This window comes from Pteropus medius, unplaced genomic scaffold (assembly GCF_902729225.1).
Source record: "Pteropus medius unplaced genomic scaffold, Ma_sr-lr_union100, whole genome shotgun sequence".
Classification (NCBI taxonomy): Eukaryota; Metazoa; Chordata; class Mammalia; order Chiroptera; family Pteropodidae; genus Pteropus; species Pteropus medius.
Window position 1 is genome coordinate 3,425,728 of NW_024344241.1, and position 19,015 is coordinate 3,444,742.

At 39.4% G+C, this 19,015-nt stretch overlaps 1 protein-coding gene and 1 long non-coding RNA gene across 2 annotated transcripts in view; one reads left to right on the forward strand and one right to left on the reverse strand.

The window, feature by feature from the left end:
* LY86 (lymphocyte antigen 86) overlaps nucleotides 1-19,015 on the reverse strand; it is a 70,000-nt gene that overhangs the window by 17,933 nt on the left and 33,052 nt on the right. Inside the window, exons 2-3 of the mRNA XM_039869402.1 lie at nucleotides 14,260-14,346; nucleotides 12,809-12,937 (exon numbers count right to left, since the gene is read on the reverse strand). Of these exons, the coding sequence (XP_039725336.1) occupies nucleotides 12,809-12,937; nucleotides 14,260-14,346 (216 nt within the window). The remainder of the gene's footprint in view (nucleotides 1-12,808; nucleotides 12,938-14,259; nucleotides 14,347-19,015) is intronic.
* LOC120607683 (uncharacterized) lies at nucleotides 5,747-12,639 on the forward strand. Its single transcript, XR_005654196.1, has 3 exons — nucleotides 5,747-6,090; nucleotides 6,633-7,040; nucleotides 12,473-12,639. It is a non-coding gene; the product is annotated as an uncharacterized LOC120607683 (long non-coding RNA).

Consider the following 19,015-nt stretch of genomic DNA (forward strand, 5'->3'; position numbering starts at 1 on the left):
TGCAGTCAGCAGTAAGGTAAAGGCTATGTGTAGAGCCAGAGGGAAGATAGAATAATTAGTGGGGTCGTTTCAAAAACTATATAAATTTCTAACCAATGTACTATATACTTGCTACTAATAATAAAATAACATGCTAAAAAAGAAAAAGTCAAGGAAACACATTCTTTCTCAAAGCTTCCAGAAAGAACACAGGCCTGCTCACACTTTGACTTTCGACTTCTGACGTCCAGAATTGGAAGAGAATAAATTTGTGTTGAAAGTTTCTAATTTTGTGGTAATTTGTTATAGCAGCAGTAGGAAACTAATACAGTGGTCTTGGATGAAGAGAGGAGGCTTCAGGTGATTGATCTGAGAAGGCGCCAAGAGTGGTGGCTCGTTGAATTGGTATTCACAACAAAGGGCCCTTCAAACTACGACACAGGCATGATCTAGGATTTGAGTGAAAGAGAAGGTACTTGGGCCTATGGCTGGGTTAGAAATTTCTAACATAAACTCATACAAACAAGTTCAGGACAGACTGGTAAAAAACATTTATAGCAATGTAACAGAACATTCTGAAAAGATGGGGGTGTTCTGTATTTACATCATCAAATACGGGACTATCAGCCACATGAGACTATTAAGAACTTGAAATGTGGCTAGTGTGACTGATTAACTGGATTTTAAATTTAATTTAAATGTAAATTATTTAAATAGCCACATGTGACTGGTGGCTACTGTATTGGACACTGCAGTTATAAGTCAGCACTGACTAATAGAAATATAAGGTGAGCTACTTATGTAATTAAAATTTTTCTAGTAGCCACATTTGAAAAATAGAAAAATGAAACAAGCAAAATTAATTTAATAACACATGTATTTTAACCTCAATATTAAAATATTATAATTTCAATATGTAACCAGTATAAAAATTATTAATATTTTAAGTTCTTTTGTTACACTAGTTTTTTTTTTTTCACAAAGTCTTCAAAATCCAGTGTGTATTGTACACTTAGAGCACGTCTCACTTTGGACTGGCCACATTTCTGATGCTCGACAGCCACATGTGACTAGTGGCTACTACACTGGACACTGCCAATTTTTAAGTCATTGATGAGGAATTGAAGTGAAATGATTTGTTTCCAACTTTATTCCTCCTTTGAGACAGGTTTCCTCCAGGAGATATATAACCCTTGACGATAAGAAGGAAAAGAGAATTTCAGTTTATTTCCCTCTACGAACCTATTCCTGGATTTGTGTGGATAAACACTTAATATAACTTTCAAAATATAACTTGTGAATTTGTGGACTGATTGGATTCCCAGAAATGGAAATAAGGAAGATGGTGATGAGAAGAAAGAGAAGAAAAGAAATTGAATTGACCTCCAGAAACCCGGGGCAGCCGCAGGAAACAGCAACGTGATTGGAAATAATAAAACAGACATTGCAGAGGGTGGCCTTTTTCAGATTGGGTGTCTCTGGGGTCCATGCACATCAGAGCTCTCAGGATGTTTTTAAAATGCAAATGCCAGCGATCCATGGGATCAGAGTTTTGGGGTGATATAGGGGAACTGGGAGTTGGCCTTCTTAATTAGGGCTTCTTAAATGATTATAACATGCAAATGTGTGAGTCATTGAGCTGAATTTATGCAATTCCATAAAGGCCAAGAATTTGTAAAGGAGTTTGTATTGTCTTAGAAAATTAAAAATGTTTCTGGTCCTGGGTCATCATTAGTCTCAATATGCTGGCTCACATAAAATAAAAACTGACTGATGTCACAGGGCAGTTTCACATATTATTGGCTCTTACAAATGGACTTGAATTTGAGGAAGGGGGGAGCTATAGGTTTCCTCGACAGGCAATATGTTTCCTTCTTTATCTATCTATTATCTATCTATCTATCTATCTATCTATCTATCTATCTATCTATCTATCTATCTATCTAAGAAAGAAAAAGTCCTCTTTGGCTTGGTCATTCCTGGTGCCCTCTCCAGGGTGACGATCGTTTCTAGTTCTATTTTTTGCAGTGCAAGAGTGGAGTTTTCTGCTAATGCAGTACTAAGCTACTGTTTTTGTTGATTTTTTATGAATATGTAGCAGTGGCAGCTGCCCAGTAATTGCAAGCAGGAATCCACAGCTGCTTGAAATATTTTGAAGTACGCAGACAAAACATAAAACATGAAGAGAAGAAAGGGTGAAGGCTGAGGAAACTTTACTTCAAATTTCCAATTCCATGAGAAATGCAAATGGGGCTCTCTTCCCAGAGGTGCAAGCAGGCTGTGGAGACCCCAATTTGTCAGCCACCAGAGAATAGGCAGCTTGGACCAAAGTCAAGATTCTGCTACTAGTGAGGAAAAAGGCCTTTAACTTCTAAGCATCAAAGGCTCTACTGCCTCTCCGGTCCTTGTTAAAATGCAGACTTACACTCTGAGATTGATGACTTCAGGGGCTCAGAGGCCTTGTTTAAGAAATCCCTAATCGGCTGCATGAAGTAGCGACCATTTATCACTTATTGAGTGCTTACTGTGTGCCGAACTTTGTTCTAAGGACTTCACATACATTATCCCATTTTATCCTTACAACGATCTTGTGAGGTCACTCTTATTTTCCTTATCATACAGATGAGGAAACTGAAGCTCAGAGAGATTGAGTAACTTGCCTGAAGTCACATAACAATAAGCGGCAGTAAAGGTCCAGCTCTGTAGGTTTAGCTTCAAACCCTGTGCTTTCTGCTTCAAACCCTGTGCTATCTGCTAGGATGGTGGTTCTCAGAGTGTGATTTCTCGACCAGCATCATTAACCTTACCTGGGGACTTGTAAGAAATGCAAATTATCAGGCTCCTCTCCAGATCTATTGAATTGCAAACTGGGGATGAGTCTAACAGTCTGTGGCTGAACAAGTTCTCCAGGTGATTGTGATGCATGTCGAGTTTGAAAACCACTGAACTGGTCTAAGGCCCCTGCTCTCCAATGTAGCACTGCAGTGTGATGTGGCAGGCAATAGAATGTTCTTTAAGAATAATAATATTGATTTTAGTGGCATGCTGCCTGCAACTACAAAATGACAGCACAAATGATAATGGCAGGAGAAACCTCAATTTCCCAGGTGGCAGAGAACCCTTACTACCCCCCTCAGGTCTATTGATTCATCCATGGGAAGTGAAACCAAGATACTTTGTCATCTGGGCTATTAGCAATGGTTGATGAAGGGTAGGACCAGAAGCTGGGATTGGGAGAGATTGAGAATAAAGTGCAGGGTCCAGCTAAGCAGAAAGCCTGAAGCAAACGAGCTTGTAGAAGCAGATGGCCTAAAATGGCACGGAAATCAAAGATGAGCAAACAGGTAAAACAGAGGCGATACCCTGGTGAAGATGTATTTTAAAATTGAAGCCTCGGGTACAGCTACTTATTCCCCTTCTCTTATATCAGAAATCAATGACCACATTCCTAGGTCTAGCATCTGTTAACTCGTGTGCAGTGAATGTGAAACAGTTGAAAATTGAGGCCCACAGTAGGGGCGCATGGCTGTAGGTGTGCTTTATAGAGGTTGTCAGGTTGCTGGCATAGATTAATGGTGGAGCTTCTTCAAGGAGGCGTTTGTCTGGAAGATGGCTTTTGCCACCTTTTACTAGAGCAGTGCAAGTTGTAAGGCATTTTGCAGAGAGCAGTTATGGGAATTTTTCTAAATTTAGGCAATTTCCAATTTTCCTCCATTTCATAGCCTTGTGCAAGAGAGCACATAGAAATAGAGTTAGCTAGGGCAATAGGAATCTAACTGATGAAATCTGAATTGCTGATGTAGATAGAACTAAGACTGAATTTTGAATAGTTACAGACAGTGAGACAGAGAAAGCTCTGCAATTAATGGTGCTTCCAGGATGGCCAGGCACATGTGTTCAGCATGAACCAGGACAGACGAAAACCACTCTAGTTAATGAAAGGGAAGGAGGACAGGTAGCCAACAAGTGTGCCCACAATGCTTTTACCTTTGTCTTATTTGTATATGTAAAATCAGTGAATATTAAGGCAGAATCCCTTAGCTCCTGTCAGGGATAATATCTGCCTTGTGGGCAATATTGTGTCAGACTTTACAGTTCTTAGGGGATCTACTCAGTTGTTTATTGAAATGTATCTAATTATGATATATTCTCCACTTTGGACAAACACAAAGTAGGAACGTTCAGATTTACACAAAAGATAAATCAGGGAGCAATTCTTTTCTCGACTAAAGGATTCTTCAGCTTGCAAAAGGTGTCACTGTAATATTTATTTTAATTACAAGCTTTCCAGATGCATTTAAAATTAAGTCCACAACTAATTATTTTCTGTAGCTTACGCATTGTATGAAGCGAAGTATATCAATGTCTGTTGTATGTATTTCATGATAGATTTTGCTCCTACTGGAGAATGGTTAGTGTACATGTACAGGGACAAGAGCACCATGCATCAGCAGTTCTTCCTGCTGTGGCCTGGACCTCTCTGGCGTTCTGACAATAGTATAATATCAAGTCCTTTCAGGTTTCATCATGTTTTATCTATGTCAGTCACAGCTGTCAAGGTCTCAAAGAAGAGCCCTTGACCTACAGGTATTCTAGTTTATGATGATACTATATACTCCGTGTACACATATATGCACACACACACACGCACGCACACACACACACACACACAATTATTTAACTTCTTCAAGCTTTTATTTTAATTTTGGTTGGTTTTGGAAAGAGGGTGGGTACAATTGAGTCAATCTATGAAATAATAAACAAACCATTTTTGAAAGCCAATTATTACTTAGTGCTGTGAAACCAATGTCTTTTGCCTGGGTTGACCTACACTGGCTAGAATTCATAGTGACTTGGGCAGAACCAAGTTTAACAGTTGATGTGTCTTTTGCCATCGAGAGTGAAAATCTTGTCTTTATTCTATTTACTTTATGGCCTTAATCTGGGTCTTTGCCCAGATCTCCAGCTGAGAATCTCCTTTCTAAGTAGTCCTATACAACATATTCTAGACAGCCAAAACATGGGCCACTCTGCTCCTTTGAGTAATTCCTCCACTGTACATTTTTTTTTGTGTGGGTGGAGTGCATTCTGGAGGGGCCTGTTCCTAATTCCCAGATTAGCTTTTAAGTTTCCTCTTTAACAGGAAGTCCTACAATCATTTTATTTTATTTTATTTTTGGCTCTATTTTATTTATTGTTTCACTTTCATCTTCCTGAGACGGGATATTCTAGGAAACTTGTAGAACAAAACAAACCCCATTTTTTGTTGTTGTTGTTGAGAATGGACATCAAGGTGTATTGAATTCTTGATAAGTCAGAAGAGAGTGAAAGGGACTAGGGTAAACTTAACTCATTTCCAAGCTAGATGAGGCTGTGGGTGTCTCATGCGAGGTGTTGTTTAGTCCAACAAACCCAAATTTGGGGAAAAGTCCTATGTCAGAGGATTGTGGGATTACCTTTTTGGGAACATGGGGTTAGATCACACCTCCATGGATAGATGTCAAGATTCCCTGAATGGGTGGACATTGCCACAGTCACTCATTGTGGAAAGAAGTCAAGCCATGGGCAGAAAATGAGAACTTTAAAGGCTAACTTTAGACCAAGGTGAGAAAGCAAATCAGCACAGAAAGACACAAGAAGCAAAGATTTCTTTGGTCACTATTCAGGAAATCCTGGGATCCCGAGCAGATTGGAACAGTGTGGGCCAGCTGCCCCCTGGCTTCGGGTGAGATGGTTTGAGTCAGAATCCTCACCCCTGGCTCGTTTCTATGGGGGACCCTAGCCCGAGTTTATAAAGCAGCTGTAAGTCACTCAACCTGTTCCACCACCTGCCTCAAGATCTCTTAGATAAGGGAGGAAGCAGAGAGAGACACTATTTTTATGTTTATTACATGCTTTCTAACACGCCAGGCATGTTATACCTCTTTTCTTTTTTAGGTTTCCACTATTACCCAGTAAAGAATTACGGTTACTCCCATTTTATAGGTGAAAGAACTGAGAACCAGAGATTACACGATCCTTTGGCCAGAAAGGCCTCTGTCGCCAGGCTGTAAGCGGTAGCTGCAGGAAGGGGAGGAGACCATGAATCCTGCTCTCTGGTTTTTTCATAAGGTGCTCTTTCTTCCCTGCACATTGCCTCTCTTATCGGCCTTTGTGTTAAGTCCCTGTTCCTTGTCTCAAAGCTAATTCGTTGGCTCTGGCAAAGTATAGTTAAAATGGAGTTACTACACTTTCCTAAATAACCTGGATCTGAATTTTTTCTGAACTTCATGTCAGTGTTCACCATAGTGAAATCCTGGGGGTATCTGTGCTCAATAATGCTGATTGAGAGCCCTGATTCTTACTTTACAGCAGTCATTCTCAAATTTAAGCATGGCCATTTTTGAGCAGTTGTGGGCTAAGAATGGTTTTTACATATTAAATGGTAGGAAAAAAGCTCAAAAGAAGAATACTATTTCAAGACATGAAAAATTATATGAAATTTAATTTCAGATAATAGTATTCATCGGTAAAGTTTTGTTCACACACAGCCATGCCCACTCATTTCCATATTGTATACAGTCCTTTTATGCTGCAACATCAGGGTTGAGTAGTTGTGACAGAGACAATATGGTCTGCAAAGCCTAAAATATTTATTATCTTGCCTTTTACAGGAAACGTTTGCTGACCGGTGACCTGGAGGGCTCAATAAAATACAGAGTGCTAAGCCCCAATCCCAGAGTTTCTATTTATGAAGTCTGGGTAGAAACCAAAAATCTGTATCCTACTACATTCTTTGATGATGCTGATGTTGCTGGTCTGGGGACCACACTTGGAGGAACACTGCCTTATATAATGGCTGGTTATACCCAAAGATGATCACTTGATTCCTATAATTTGCTCATGCCTGTTAAATCCTCTTTTTCAGCCCTAGTAGAGGGATAAAATGAGTTATACTTCTCCAGCAGAGTTTTCTTTATGTTCAAAGAGGGTATGTAGCAGATAGGTTAAGAGCAAATGTCTTGAGCCCGACTTTTTGGAGAGAAACCTGGCTCCACTGCCCGCTGGCTTTGTGACTTTGGGTAAGTAACTTTTCTGGATCTCAATATCCTCATTTGTTAACGTTAGACTAATAACAATAGTTTCTATATGTCATAAGGTTGATGCAACAGTAAATTAGTTATTACATATCGTGTACCTGGAAAAGTTCCTGGCACATATTAAGTGCTAGGATAACGTTGGTTCTCATCATGCAATGCCTGCCTGGGGCTAAGGCACTAGTCCTCAACCTTGGCTGAATGTTTAAATCAGGTGGCTTTGGTCCTATCCCCAGAGATTCTGATTTAATCAGTCTGAAGTGGTCAGTGTTGGGATCTTAAAAAATTTAAAGGGTAACTATGGGAAGTGAACACACAGTATAAATATATATATGCTTTACTGTTAAAGTATACAGCTGAAACATTGGATTTCGTTAACCAATGTCACCATAAAAAAAAAATTTTAAAGGGAGGTTATAATGCATCACTGCCTAAAAGAAATATGACAGTTGCATGTATAATTTTGTTTTTTAGTAGGCACATTTAAGAAATTGAAATTAATTTTAACAATATGTTAATAATGTTTTATTGTTGATAAATAATTAATAATGTACTGATGATATAGTTTATTTAACTCACTATATCCCAAATATTATCATTTTAATATATAACCAATTTAACAATTTGAGATATTTTGCTTTTTTCCATATTGTCTTTCAAATTGAGTCTGTGTTTTACACTTACAGTACATCTAAATTTAGATCAACTATGTTGCTGTGGCTGAGTAGCCACATGTGGCTAACTAATGTGTCACCAAGATTGAGATCCCCTGGTGAAAGGGCACAGTTGGTGACTATGGACCAGGCCAAAACTAACTAACTCCACAGAGCTTCTACTAGCATTACTCTTCTTAACTTGAATATTAAGGAAGTTTACTGCACTTCCCTCCTGAGGGTTAATAATTAAGTGTGGTCACTAAGAACATTCAGTTAATTCCAACGTAGTCTTAAAAACTGATGTTGACCTGATGGAGCCAATTTGAAAGCATGACGATCAAGTAAAGCAAATTAATCTGTATGACCGGCTTAGGAAAGAAAGGAATTAGATGAGCATTAATGGAGTAGGAAGTAGAACAGAGGCCTGTTATGGGACCTTCTCAATGAACCAACAGTGGGTACAGAGGCTGGGGATATCCCAGGGATAATATGTATAATGGATGGTAGATGGTCTATAAAACTGTTTGATTCAGAATTTTCTGTTTAACTCCAAACATCATTAAATGTGAAGTAGGTTATGATTCTTTTTGAAAACTCTCATGTACTCTACAGAGAAAGAGAATTCATCCTCTCTAGTGTTTCCTACAATGATCAACAAATATTAAACAGTAACCATATAAATTTACTATAAAAACAAGATGATTTCCAAAAAAGATGACAGTAAAGATCTACTCTTTCATCATTTAGAGATAACCACTACTAAGCGCCTAAATGTATACAATTTCAGAATTTGTTTGGTGTATACACTTAGACACATTTTAATAAGAACAGGATCTAATAGTGAGTACTCTTTTATAACAAGCTTGTTTGTCATGACAATATCTTTATGAGTTTATTTCATGTAATTTAATAATCTCCTACAACATTGTTTAAAAGCACAGCATATTGTACTTTTGTTTGGTGGAACAATGATCTACTTAGTCAATCCCCTATAACTGGACATATAAACTGTTTCCTCCAAATTATTAATCACACTGTAAATGATAATGCCCAAAGAACATCAATCACTTGGGCTTCAGATCCAATATACTCTTGCCTTAGAGCTACCTGAGAAAGATGCAGAAGAAAAGAGAACATTTTATTCACACAGTCTCACTAGGCCTAAGCCATTTTGTAATTTTATCTGGCTTGGAGAACAGCCAGTGGGATGCAGGTTGCAGAGGAAATATCAAACAATTCACCTACAACTGACGTCGTAATAGGCTGCCCGCAGTGAACACCAAGTTTTCTCACTGCTCTGCTAAGAAAGACCTGCAAATCCCAGAGGAACTTTGCTTCCTGCTCAATATGTCCGAAGCAGCTTGTGCCTGGGTTTGGACTGACTTCAGTTCTCCTCGGTGCTGTGCTTTCCTGTTAATTCTGGTCTTAGAAGTAATCACTTCTTTTCAATAGAATCATTCTTGCAATAGGTTGGTGGATGGGTTAAAAAATTTTAATAACCCAAGAGGCCTCTGAATTTAAGGTTTTAGTTTTTCTGGCTTATTAGTTTATATAATTATTTGTTCATGCAGCATTTGTATATCACTTTTCTGATCACGTTATACTATGTGAGATTTCCTGACAATTTCCTGAGTTCTGGCTTCTCAGCCTGCCTAGGCAGCTATTAACCCCAGGGCAATAAGGCAAACAAATGGCTGAAGCACTATCCAGTATTCAGTTAAGGTAAATACCAGCCTTCTGAGCTTCTAAACTGAATTGGACACCTTAGTTTTGGGGGAATAATATCTCTTCTATTTTATTAATTCTATTAAAACCACTCATAGAGGAAAAAATAGGTTTTCTTAAATTTGGAGGACAAGATAACTTATTATTTGCTAGAATTTAATCTGCCTGTGTCTGTGGCATGCATAAACATCATTAAATAGTAACTTTGGAGTTGGTATACTTGCATTCAATCCATCACATGCACATTCAATAAAGCAAGTATTTATTATATCTTTACTCTGTGCCAGGCTCCCTTTGTCTGCAGAGTATATAGAAACAGAGGAGCAAGAGATATTCCTGCTTTCGAAGAGTTCAAATTTTGAAGTGTCTGCCTTTAAGGAACACACACACACACACATCTGACTATTGAATACAAAACACATACACATACACACACAATCTAACTATAGAATACAAAACATAATTCTGCCTCAGATAAGTGAGAAGGTGATGTTCCAGGTGCATCCAGAGGAAGCAATTCACTAGCTGGGGGTTGGAAGAAGTTTTCTGAGAGGAGGTGATAACTGAGTGAGGTCTAGATGGAAGACAAATGGGAAACAAGCATTAGAGGTTAAGGGAACCATCATGTGTGTAAAAACACAGAACGTGATTAGAAAGTGGCAAATAATTTGATGAAGCTGTTGCTAAAGGTGTATGTGAGCCAAGATGTGGCTGGAGAAATTGGTTAAAGTTAAATCTGGATAAACTTTGGTCACTAAAGAACTTAGATTTTGTTCTACAGAAATGGGATCCTTGAAGTCTTTTGGGAAGTGCAGTGACATCAGATCTGTATTTGAGAAGGCTACCCTGGCAGCAGTTTGGAGATAGGAAAACCAGTTAGGAAACCATTTCCATCATCCCGGAGGGAGACAGGGAAACTCGATCTAGAGAATAAAGAAGGGCAGCCCAGTATTGTTTCTTTCTTACTAAGTTGGTAGTACTTTCAAGCACACCTGTTTCCACATTTGCATTTAAGAATATTTATTTTGGGGAAAACTTGGAAAGATAAGCAAAAGACAGCAGATAGGACTATAGATGCTGGCTATAGGTGGCAGCCCATGAAGTTGTCAGTCATTCTCAGGAGTTTATTGTTTAATTATCAGCTCAAGATGCTTTGAATTTCTCTAAAACATTCTATAAAATCAAGAATGCTTGCAGACCACCAGTGTTATTATGCTATGCACAAATATGCACACATACACTCATATGCTAAGAAGTCTGTAAAAGGCTTTCAAATAACCTTAAGGCAAACAGGAAACTAATTCTGTATTAAATTTCCCAGACTTTCTGTGTTCAAACATGTTGAACCTGTTGGGGATGAACTATGCCCCTCAAGTTTCCTTGGCATTTTGTTTGTATCTCTTTAAAGCACACACTGCATACAGTAGCTAGTCCATCTTAAATGTCCTTGAAGGCAGAAATCATAGTTGGTTCATCTTCAGGCTTCCTGAAGTGTTAGACACAGAGTAGGGACTTAGTCAATGTTGAAGAAAGGAAGGAAGGAAGGAAGAAGGAAGGAAGGAAGGAAGAAGGAAGGAAGGAAGGAAGGAAGGAAGGAAGGAAGGAAGGGAGGGAGGGAGGAAGGAAGAAAAGAATGGCTGATTGTGGGGTGAGGAGTTTGGGACAAGAATGGCTGAGGGCAGGTAGGAAAGATTAAATAAGGACCAACTAATGAAGAGTTCACCATGCTGAGGAAATACATGAATGCACCTGATTAATCAAAAATATTTTCAGTAAGTTCGGAGAGAAAAACTGACTAATCATGCTATGGTAGATTAGCTAGGAAGAAAAAACTGTCTCAGACTGAAACAAAATCAGATCACTGGCCAGAAAGAATTTTAAATAATTTTAAATAAACTCCTGGCCAAAAGGTACATTTATCCATTTTGTTGTTGCTTCTTTTGTTTCCGCATTTTTTAGAAGTTAAGATTATGGGCCCTGGAGCCAGCCTTTGACCCACGGTCTCCTACAAGCTCTGTGACTTGGTACAAGTTTCTAAAACTCTCTGTGCCTAAGTTTCTGCATCTATAGTTAGAGTATTAGTAATACTAACTCTCGAGCTTGGAGTAGTAAGTAAATGACTTACTGGATATAAAGCTTTTAGAACAGTGCCTAATATAAATGTTTCAAAATGTTAGCCTTTTCACTCTGTATGATTGCTGTATTTAGAACTCTCTATGTATCAGGTACATTCAAAATTCTGGAAATAAAGAGATGAAGATGATACTATCTATCCTCAAAAAACTGATAGTCTATTGGGGATGACAAGGGGAAATAAACAATTATAAGCCAACATAGCAAGTGCTATAATAAATGTATGTATTACACTCTTCAGGGAGCAGAGAAAAGGGTGAGAAGGGAGAGCTGAGCTGAGGTTGGCAATCTGCACAATACAGCCAAGTCCACTGACTTCATCCGGTCTTTACTCCCTTAAATTCTCTGTTTTCTTTTCTTGCACAGACAAACTTCCTTTGTCTGCATCCCTTACTATGGGAAGGGGATCCTAATTTCCTCTAGATCATTTGTTTAGAAAGCATAATTGAGTGATTTCCTTCTGGCTTCTTTGAATGAGGAAGTAGATGAGTGGGTATTTCTAGGGTGTGGGGTGAGGGGTATGCTCCCCTTTGGCCAATGGGAATAGAAAAGAGGCCTGGGAATGAAGGAGAGAACAACTTCTGGGGAGGGCCCGTTACAGACCAGACCAAAGTTTTAGGTAAATAAACAGAGGCATCTCGGGGCCTTGGTGAAGATGCTGGGTGAGGACTGGAGGAGAGGAGAGGTGGGGACAGGCGGAAGTGGGGTTCCTGTGCTCTTCTCAAGTGTGCACGGGAGGGGGTGGGAGATTAGTGAATTGAAGAAAGAGAAGGCACAATACAATGGGTTTTATGCTTCTGTGCATTAAGTCTAGCCACCTAATGCCCCATCAGTCAATGACTCGAATGGGAAAGACCACAGTAAAATGCTGACATTTAGAAAGCTTTTTTTTTTCTTTTTCAGAGTCCATTGCTATATTGAAGAGACCCTGCCAGTAAAGAGATTGGTGAGGAGAAACCTGGAAATACTTTGAACCTCAATGGATCTGGGGAAACTATAGGTTCCTTCTGTTGCCAGCCTTTATTATAAGGTGCCACCACGAATATTAACATCATTCTGTTTATAAACTGCCTCGTAGGCATATTTCATTGGATTTTCACACCCACCTTGTAAGGTGGGCCCTGTGGGTGGGCTATTTTTATATAACAGCATATGACACAGCAGTTATAAGCTGACAAGTGAGGTTAAGTTTGTCTACAGGTGAGGGGTAGAACCCAGTGAGCAAGAGAGGCAGCTTACCCCCTTTCCTTCTTCCACAGAAAGAAAACTTGGGTAGATCCTCTTCACAGACCGGATAGGAGTAACTAAAAATGGGTTCTTCTTTAGTGAAGAGAGTTATGTCAAGATACAACTGTCTGATGTTCTCTCCTAAAGGGAAAGAAAGGATTAGCTTTACTATCTTTTGCTGTATGCCAAAGCATTCAAAGTTTATGAAAGTATGAGCCTGAAGGCCTTTCATTTCTAAAAGTCTGTGCTATATGAGGAACAGTTTTCTTCTTTTCTTGGTAAAACATCATTTAGATAGTGCTGCAAGGGATATGAGATGCGGCCCTTTCACAAACTTTATCTACCTGGGGCAAGGTAGTTTATCTCTGTGCTGCCCTGCCATGATGCCATGGTGGGTTGATGTGATTGCTGCAGGTCAGGCCTCTACAACTTCTCAGCTACATAGTATCACATACCTCCCCTGAGAGCACTGGGGTGTAGTCAAACTTGCATACTCCCCACTATTGCTAGGCAGATATTGTAGCATAGTTACACAGGAAGCTTCAGGGTGCTCTCTTCAGTGCTGGCTTCCAGTTCTTTCTGGAACTTTTTCCTGTTCCTTCCTTTTATGTTCTGCTTACTCTTCTTTCCATTTGGCTTTTCTTTCTTTCTTTCTTTTCTTTCTTTCTTTCTTTCTTTCTTTCTTTCTTTCTTTCTTTCTTTCTTTCTTTCTTTCTTTCTTTCTTTCTTTCAATCATTTAATGTACTAAGCTGCTATAGAGTTCAGATATTGTGCAAGGGTTTGAAAATATGAAGATGCATGAGAGTTCTTGGACTCTGAGAATGTTTCCTCCATTTTTCTGGAATAAATCCAAATGCTAAGTTTATTAAATCCTTCTGCTCTGCTTTTGATAAAACTGTTTTAGAAAGGAGATACTCTAGTAGCTATAGCAATATAGTGACTAACTATAATGGCATGACCATATAAAAATAATCAGAAAGCATTCTTGCTCATTGATTGTGGTAGAGGGAGAAGATATTACATCTTTGCCTGTGTCAAGTTTTAAGAATTTACATTAGCTATTTGAGAAATAAAATAACACAAAGATAAGCCTTGCTGCCAGTAGTAGACTTATTCATTGCTGTGATAACTAGGCAGAAGCTCTCTTCTGAGCTTCTGAGATCAATATTTAGGCTTAAAATATTTTCTTTCTTTGTTGGACATGCTGATTCCAGGTGCTCATATCATTTAAATGAGCATCTAGAGTCTTTTCAGTGCAAAAGCACAGCATTCAATGAGAGTTCTACTCTATCTAGACATAACCCGGAGAGAGAACTGAAAATGAAGATGGAAATATAGTTAATTCCAGAAAGTGATGGAGAATAGCAGCTTTGCCAGCAATACAGTTAGTATAAGTGGTTGTGTGTGTGAACCAGGAAGAGGCTGTGCAATGTTTTATTTTATGTCAATAACTTTTACTCACTCAGAATGATTCCAAATCTAATGTTGAGATTTGATTTTAATTGTTTGGAACATTGTTCAATGGAAAAGCCAAAATCTTGTAATGGATCTGCCAAGGAAAAAACAAGAGATTAGATGTGGGTGCACTGTATACTCTGCAAATTCATATTAAAAATTCACACCAATTATGTTATTTTTTCTATATGAATCACTAAAATTGACTCAAAAACATGTCTTCCAATACTCTTCTTGCATAGGTCCATGATCTTTAAACAGCCCCTCCCAGTTTCTGCAAAGTCTACGTTGGTCAACATCGTATTCACTCTGAAGTTAAGGTCTCAGTCTGTGAAATGAACACAGTGTCTTGATGGGTGGGTTACCTCTTTATTTTAATTTTTTTCATTGTCGAATCTTTTTATTTCCTGAATTTAGACTAAAAATAGCTCATTGATCACACAGAACATTTTACAAAGTATTTATTTTTATAATTAAAACAGAGGGAGGTGGAAAAAAATGACATAGCTGTTAGAAGCTCTGTTCATTCCTCTGGTAACCAAATCAAAGTTGTGAAGGAAACAAGGAGCAGCAGCAGCAAGGAAAAATCACCTGGGATCTAGAGGAATAAGCCATACAACTAGAGAGAAGTCCAAGAGAGCACCCTGCAGAAGGTAGAAGGGGGTAAGGACACTGGGCTGCTGGGTATCCAACGGCTAAGTGAGCGATTGGATAAGTGAGGCTGTGACAGCAGCAGCAGCAGTGGCAGATGCCTCTTAAAGGGGCCGAGTCCGTAGAGGAAATTTGCGGTGACAGACCTGCTCGTTATAAGCACCAGTGACAATTAGGCTGTGCGCAGGAGGCACCAGGGATTTACAGGGAGACATTGTCTGAGTGAGGGCCTAGGCAAGACTTGCTCTGCACAAAAGTGGCGGCAGTATCCATCGTTCCCTGTTGAGTCCCCACCAACCCAGTGGGGGACACAACGCCGCCATAGCCGAGACATCATTAAACTGGATAATAGAGGTCTCTCTGCCCAGAGGATTCTCTGAAATCCGGCCTCCCCCAACTTGCGGCCCCACCCAAGCCACACCAGGTATCTCCTCAGTGAGTCAGGTGCTCCTTGCTAAGACTCACACTGGAGGCAGCTGGCCTCGGTTTCTGGTGTGGCCTTTTGAGGCAACTATAAGCACAGCATCTGTGGATTGCTTGCTGAATCTTAACAGGTGGCCCCAGAGGGGCACAGGCTGGGGCTAAAATTGACCTGCAGCTGAATCCCTCTCAGGACTGTGCGACTGGACACCTACTTCACAAATCCACACTAATAAGACTTGTAGACTTAGGAACTTTGCTTAGTACATAGAAACATACATGGAAAGGCAGCCAAATGGGAAGACAAAGAAGCAGAAACCATATGAGAGAATAGAACAGAGATCCAGATATAATGGAGTCAAGTAATCTGACAGATGCAGAGTTCAAAACACTGGTTATAAAGATGCTCTATGAACTTTTGGGAAGTGTAGATGAATTCAGTGAGAACTTCAACAAAGATAAAAAACATAAAAATGGAAATGGAAATTATAAAAGGTAACCAATCTGAAATGAAGAACACATTATTCGAGATGAGAAGTATATTAAATGGAATAAACAAAGGAATAGACGATTTGAATAAAGAAGAGGATCAAATAACCTACCTAGAGGATGGAAAAGCTAAGGACACTCAATCAGAATAGCAAGAAAAAAGATGCCAAGACTATAAAAATAATTTAAGGAGCATATGAGACACTATTAAGGGTCCGAATATCCGTCTGATCAGCGTACCTGAAGGAAAACAAGACGTTGAACAACTGTTTGAAGAAATAATGATGGAAACCTTCCCTAACCTGGTGAAGAAATGGAAGCTCAGAGAATTCCCAAAACCAGGGATCCAAAGAGGCCCACACCAAGACACATCATAATTAAAATGCCAAAGTTTAAATACAAAGAAAGAATACTAAAAGCAGCAAGAGAAAAACAGATAGTTACCTATAAGGAAACACACATGACTGACAGCTGATTTCTCAAAAAGAAACTATGCAGGACAGAAGGGCTTGGCACAAAATATTTGACAGGTGAAGACCCAGGATCTACAACCAAGAATAATTTATCCAGCAAAGCTATCATTTGAAGTCGAAGGGCAGATAAAGAGCTTCCCAGACACGAATAAGCTAAAGGAATTTGTCACCACCAAGCCAGTATTACAAGAAATGTTGGAGGGACTTCTTTAAGAAGAAAAATATGTATCAAAAACAGGAATAAAGAATGGTAACAACTATGTTCCTATCAATAAGTACCTCAAAAGGAAAAGAATTAAGTGCTCCAATCAAAAGATAGAGTGGTTGAAAGGAAAAGAAAGCAATATCCCTACATATGCTGCCTACAAGAGCCTCACCTCATATTAAAAGACACACGCATACTAAAAGGAAGGGGATGGAAAAAGATATTGCTTTGATGGACCTAGAAGGTATTTAAGTCAGAAAGAGAAAGATAAACACTATATGATTTCACTTATATGCGGAATCGAAGGAATAAAAAGAACAAACTAATCAAAAACAGATTCGCAAAAGTTGTGGACAATTTGGTGATGGACAGAGGCATAGGGGGATTGGGAGGCTAGGAGAATGGGGTGAAGGATTAAAGAAGTACAAATTAGTGGCTGATGGATGGTCACAGGGATGGAGAGCACGGCATAGGGAATGCAGTTCATTAATACGTTGGCTAGGTGGAGGGCCAGGGGAGGGAGGGACAATTGGGAGGATCGTTTTATGAATTATATAGATGTCTAACCAATGTACTGTATACTTGAAACTAATTAAGATAAATAAAATAAAATAAAATAAAATAAAACAGAGGGAAATAAATGCATATTTTCAAAGTTAAGACCTGCCTTCAAAATTCCATCCCATCCCATCTCATCCTATTCAATATAATACTTTTTTCCCCCAAATATTCCACTATATGTGAGGTATTGTGCTAGCTATAATAAAGACTACAAAGCTAATATTTTTTACACGTAATTTCTACTCATTTAAAAAGCTCCAAGGGCTCTTCTACACCGTGAATAGAGTCAAGAAACGTTCGGCTGGGCCCATCTTCCATCCTCCGTGTTACCAACCATTCTTCCATCCCTTCAGATGAGGCTGCAGCGTAAGTGTGTGGCAAGTTCCCACCATGTTTGATTTGCTCATGCGCCTCCTCCCATTTCTAGTCTCACCCCTCTGGGCCATTGTCCTGTCTTTGTTGTGAAGGCTTCTCTGATAGTCTCCAAAATATTCATTTGCTTCCCTAAATTCTTAAAACGGTTATGTCTGAAACACTTTTTAAAGTGTACAAACATGTATGACTTTGTACTTTGTGCTTTGACTTATCCTGCAACACTTCATCCAAATACAGAACTCCTGACAAGCAGGAGTTGGTGTTTTGTTGTGTTTTGTTTTCTTTTCCCTTTTCCTTTATGTTTCCCACTGGGCCTGAGGGAGTAGAGCTGGGTCTTTGTTGCACTAGTCACTGAGCTGTGCACTTTATAAGAGCTCTATTTAATTTTTCAGACTCCCCAGTGTCTAGCAGAGAGACTGATTGTTGGACACACAGTAAACACTCCATAAATGGACATAATGAATGGATGAATGGGCCATGTATTAAGCAATCTTCTCTCAGCTCCAAATCCGGCCTTTTGAGCTCTGCTTTATAAATCCGGGGCTCTCTGCAGTCACATTTCTGCCAGAGAGGTGCCAGAGGGAGACCGAGGCTGAGTGGGAAAGGAACCTGCTCCTTCTTGCATTCTCACTGATCCTTGAGAGTGTTACCCGGTGATAGCTTATCACCCTGGCAGTGGCGACTGGTTCCAGTGTTCAGCTCTCTGCTGCCCCTTCCCCATATTAGCTGAGGCTCACCTCTGTGGGTCTCTAAGCTCCTGTGGTGTCAGTAGTACCTCAGAAGCTGTCACCCCTTCCTCACAGGAGACTTTTTTTAAGGTCGTAGGTTCTAATAGCTCTAATCTCTGCCCTCTGCTCCCTTGGGGTGGTAGCTGCTTCCTCACTGCCTCTTTTTTGCTTTTTTGTTTCTCTAGCAACTGCTTAACTAATTCCCTATACTAAATTCTCTCTGTTAAAATAATTGATATGGTTCTGTTTTCCGGACCAGACCCAGACTGCTATAATAAATAATGATCTTGAGAGATAGGTATGGTTTTCTTCATTTCATAGATGGGAAAATCTAGACTCAGAGAGGTTGTATTAACCTTTAGAGTCAAGATTCAAACACACTTACAAACAAACAAACAAACAAACAAACAAAAGTCAAAAAAATAAACAAAGAAACAAATAAAAAATTGGCCCCCTCACCCCCTCCATTGTGCAGAGGCATTCATGAAGTAGAGCCTCAAAGATGTATGCTAACTATTTGATTTGTAAGATTGCCTAGAATACTTTGTGTGCAGGCCTAGGGCATCTAGTAGTTCTCTTTCATAACTGGTTTCAGTTTCAGCAGAGTTATGAGCTCACATTTGTCATTGATAGTGTTTTAGACAGTTTTATCTCCCACGTTGCTGACCCGGAATGTACATAATTGTCTGTGGTTTCTGCCATGGAAATGATCAGTAGGCAATTTCAGCCTTGCAAATCTAATCTAGTGCACTTGTGCTTGATCAAACCTCTTTCGATCTGGTCACTAACTTTTCTGGGGGAGGGCGGGGAAGCCATTTTCTCTTATTCTCATTTTACTTCTTCATAAGCATCTTTATGCTG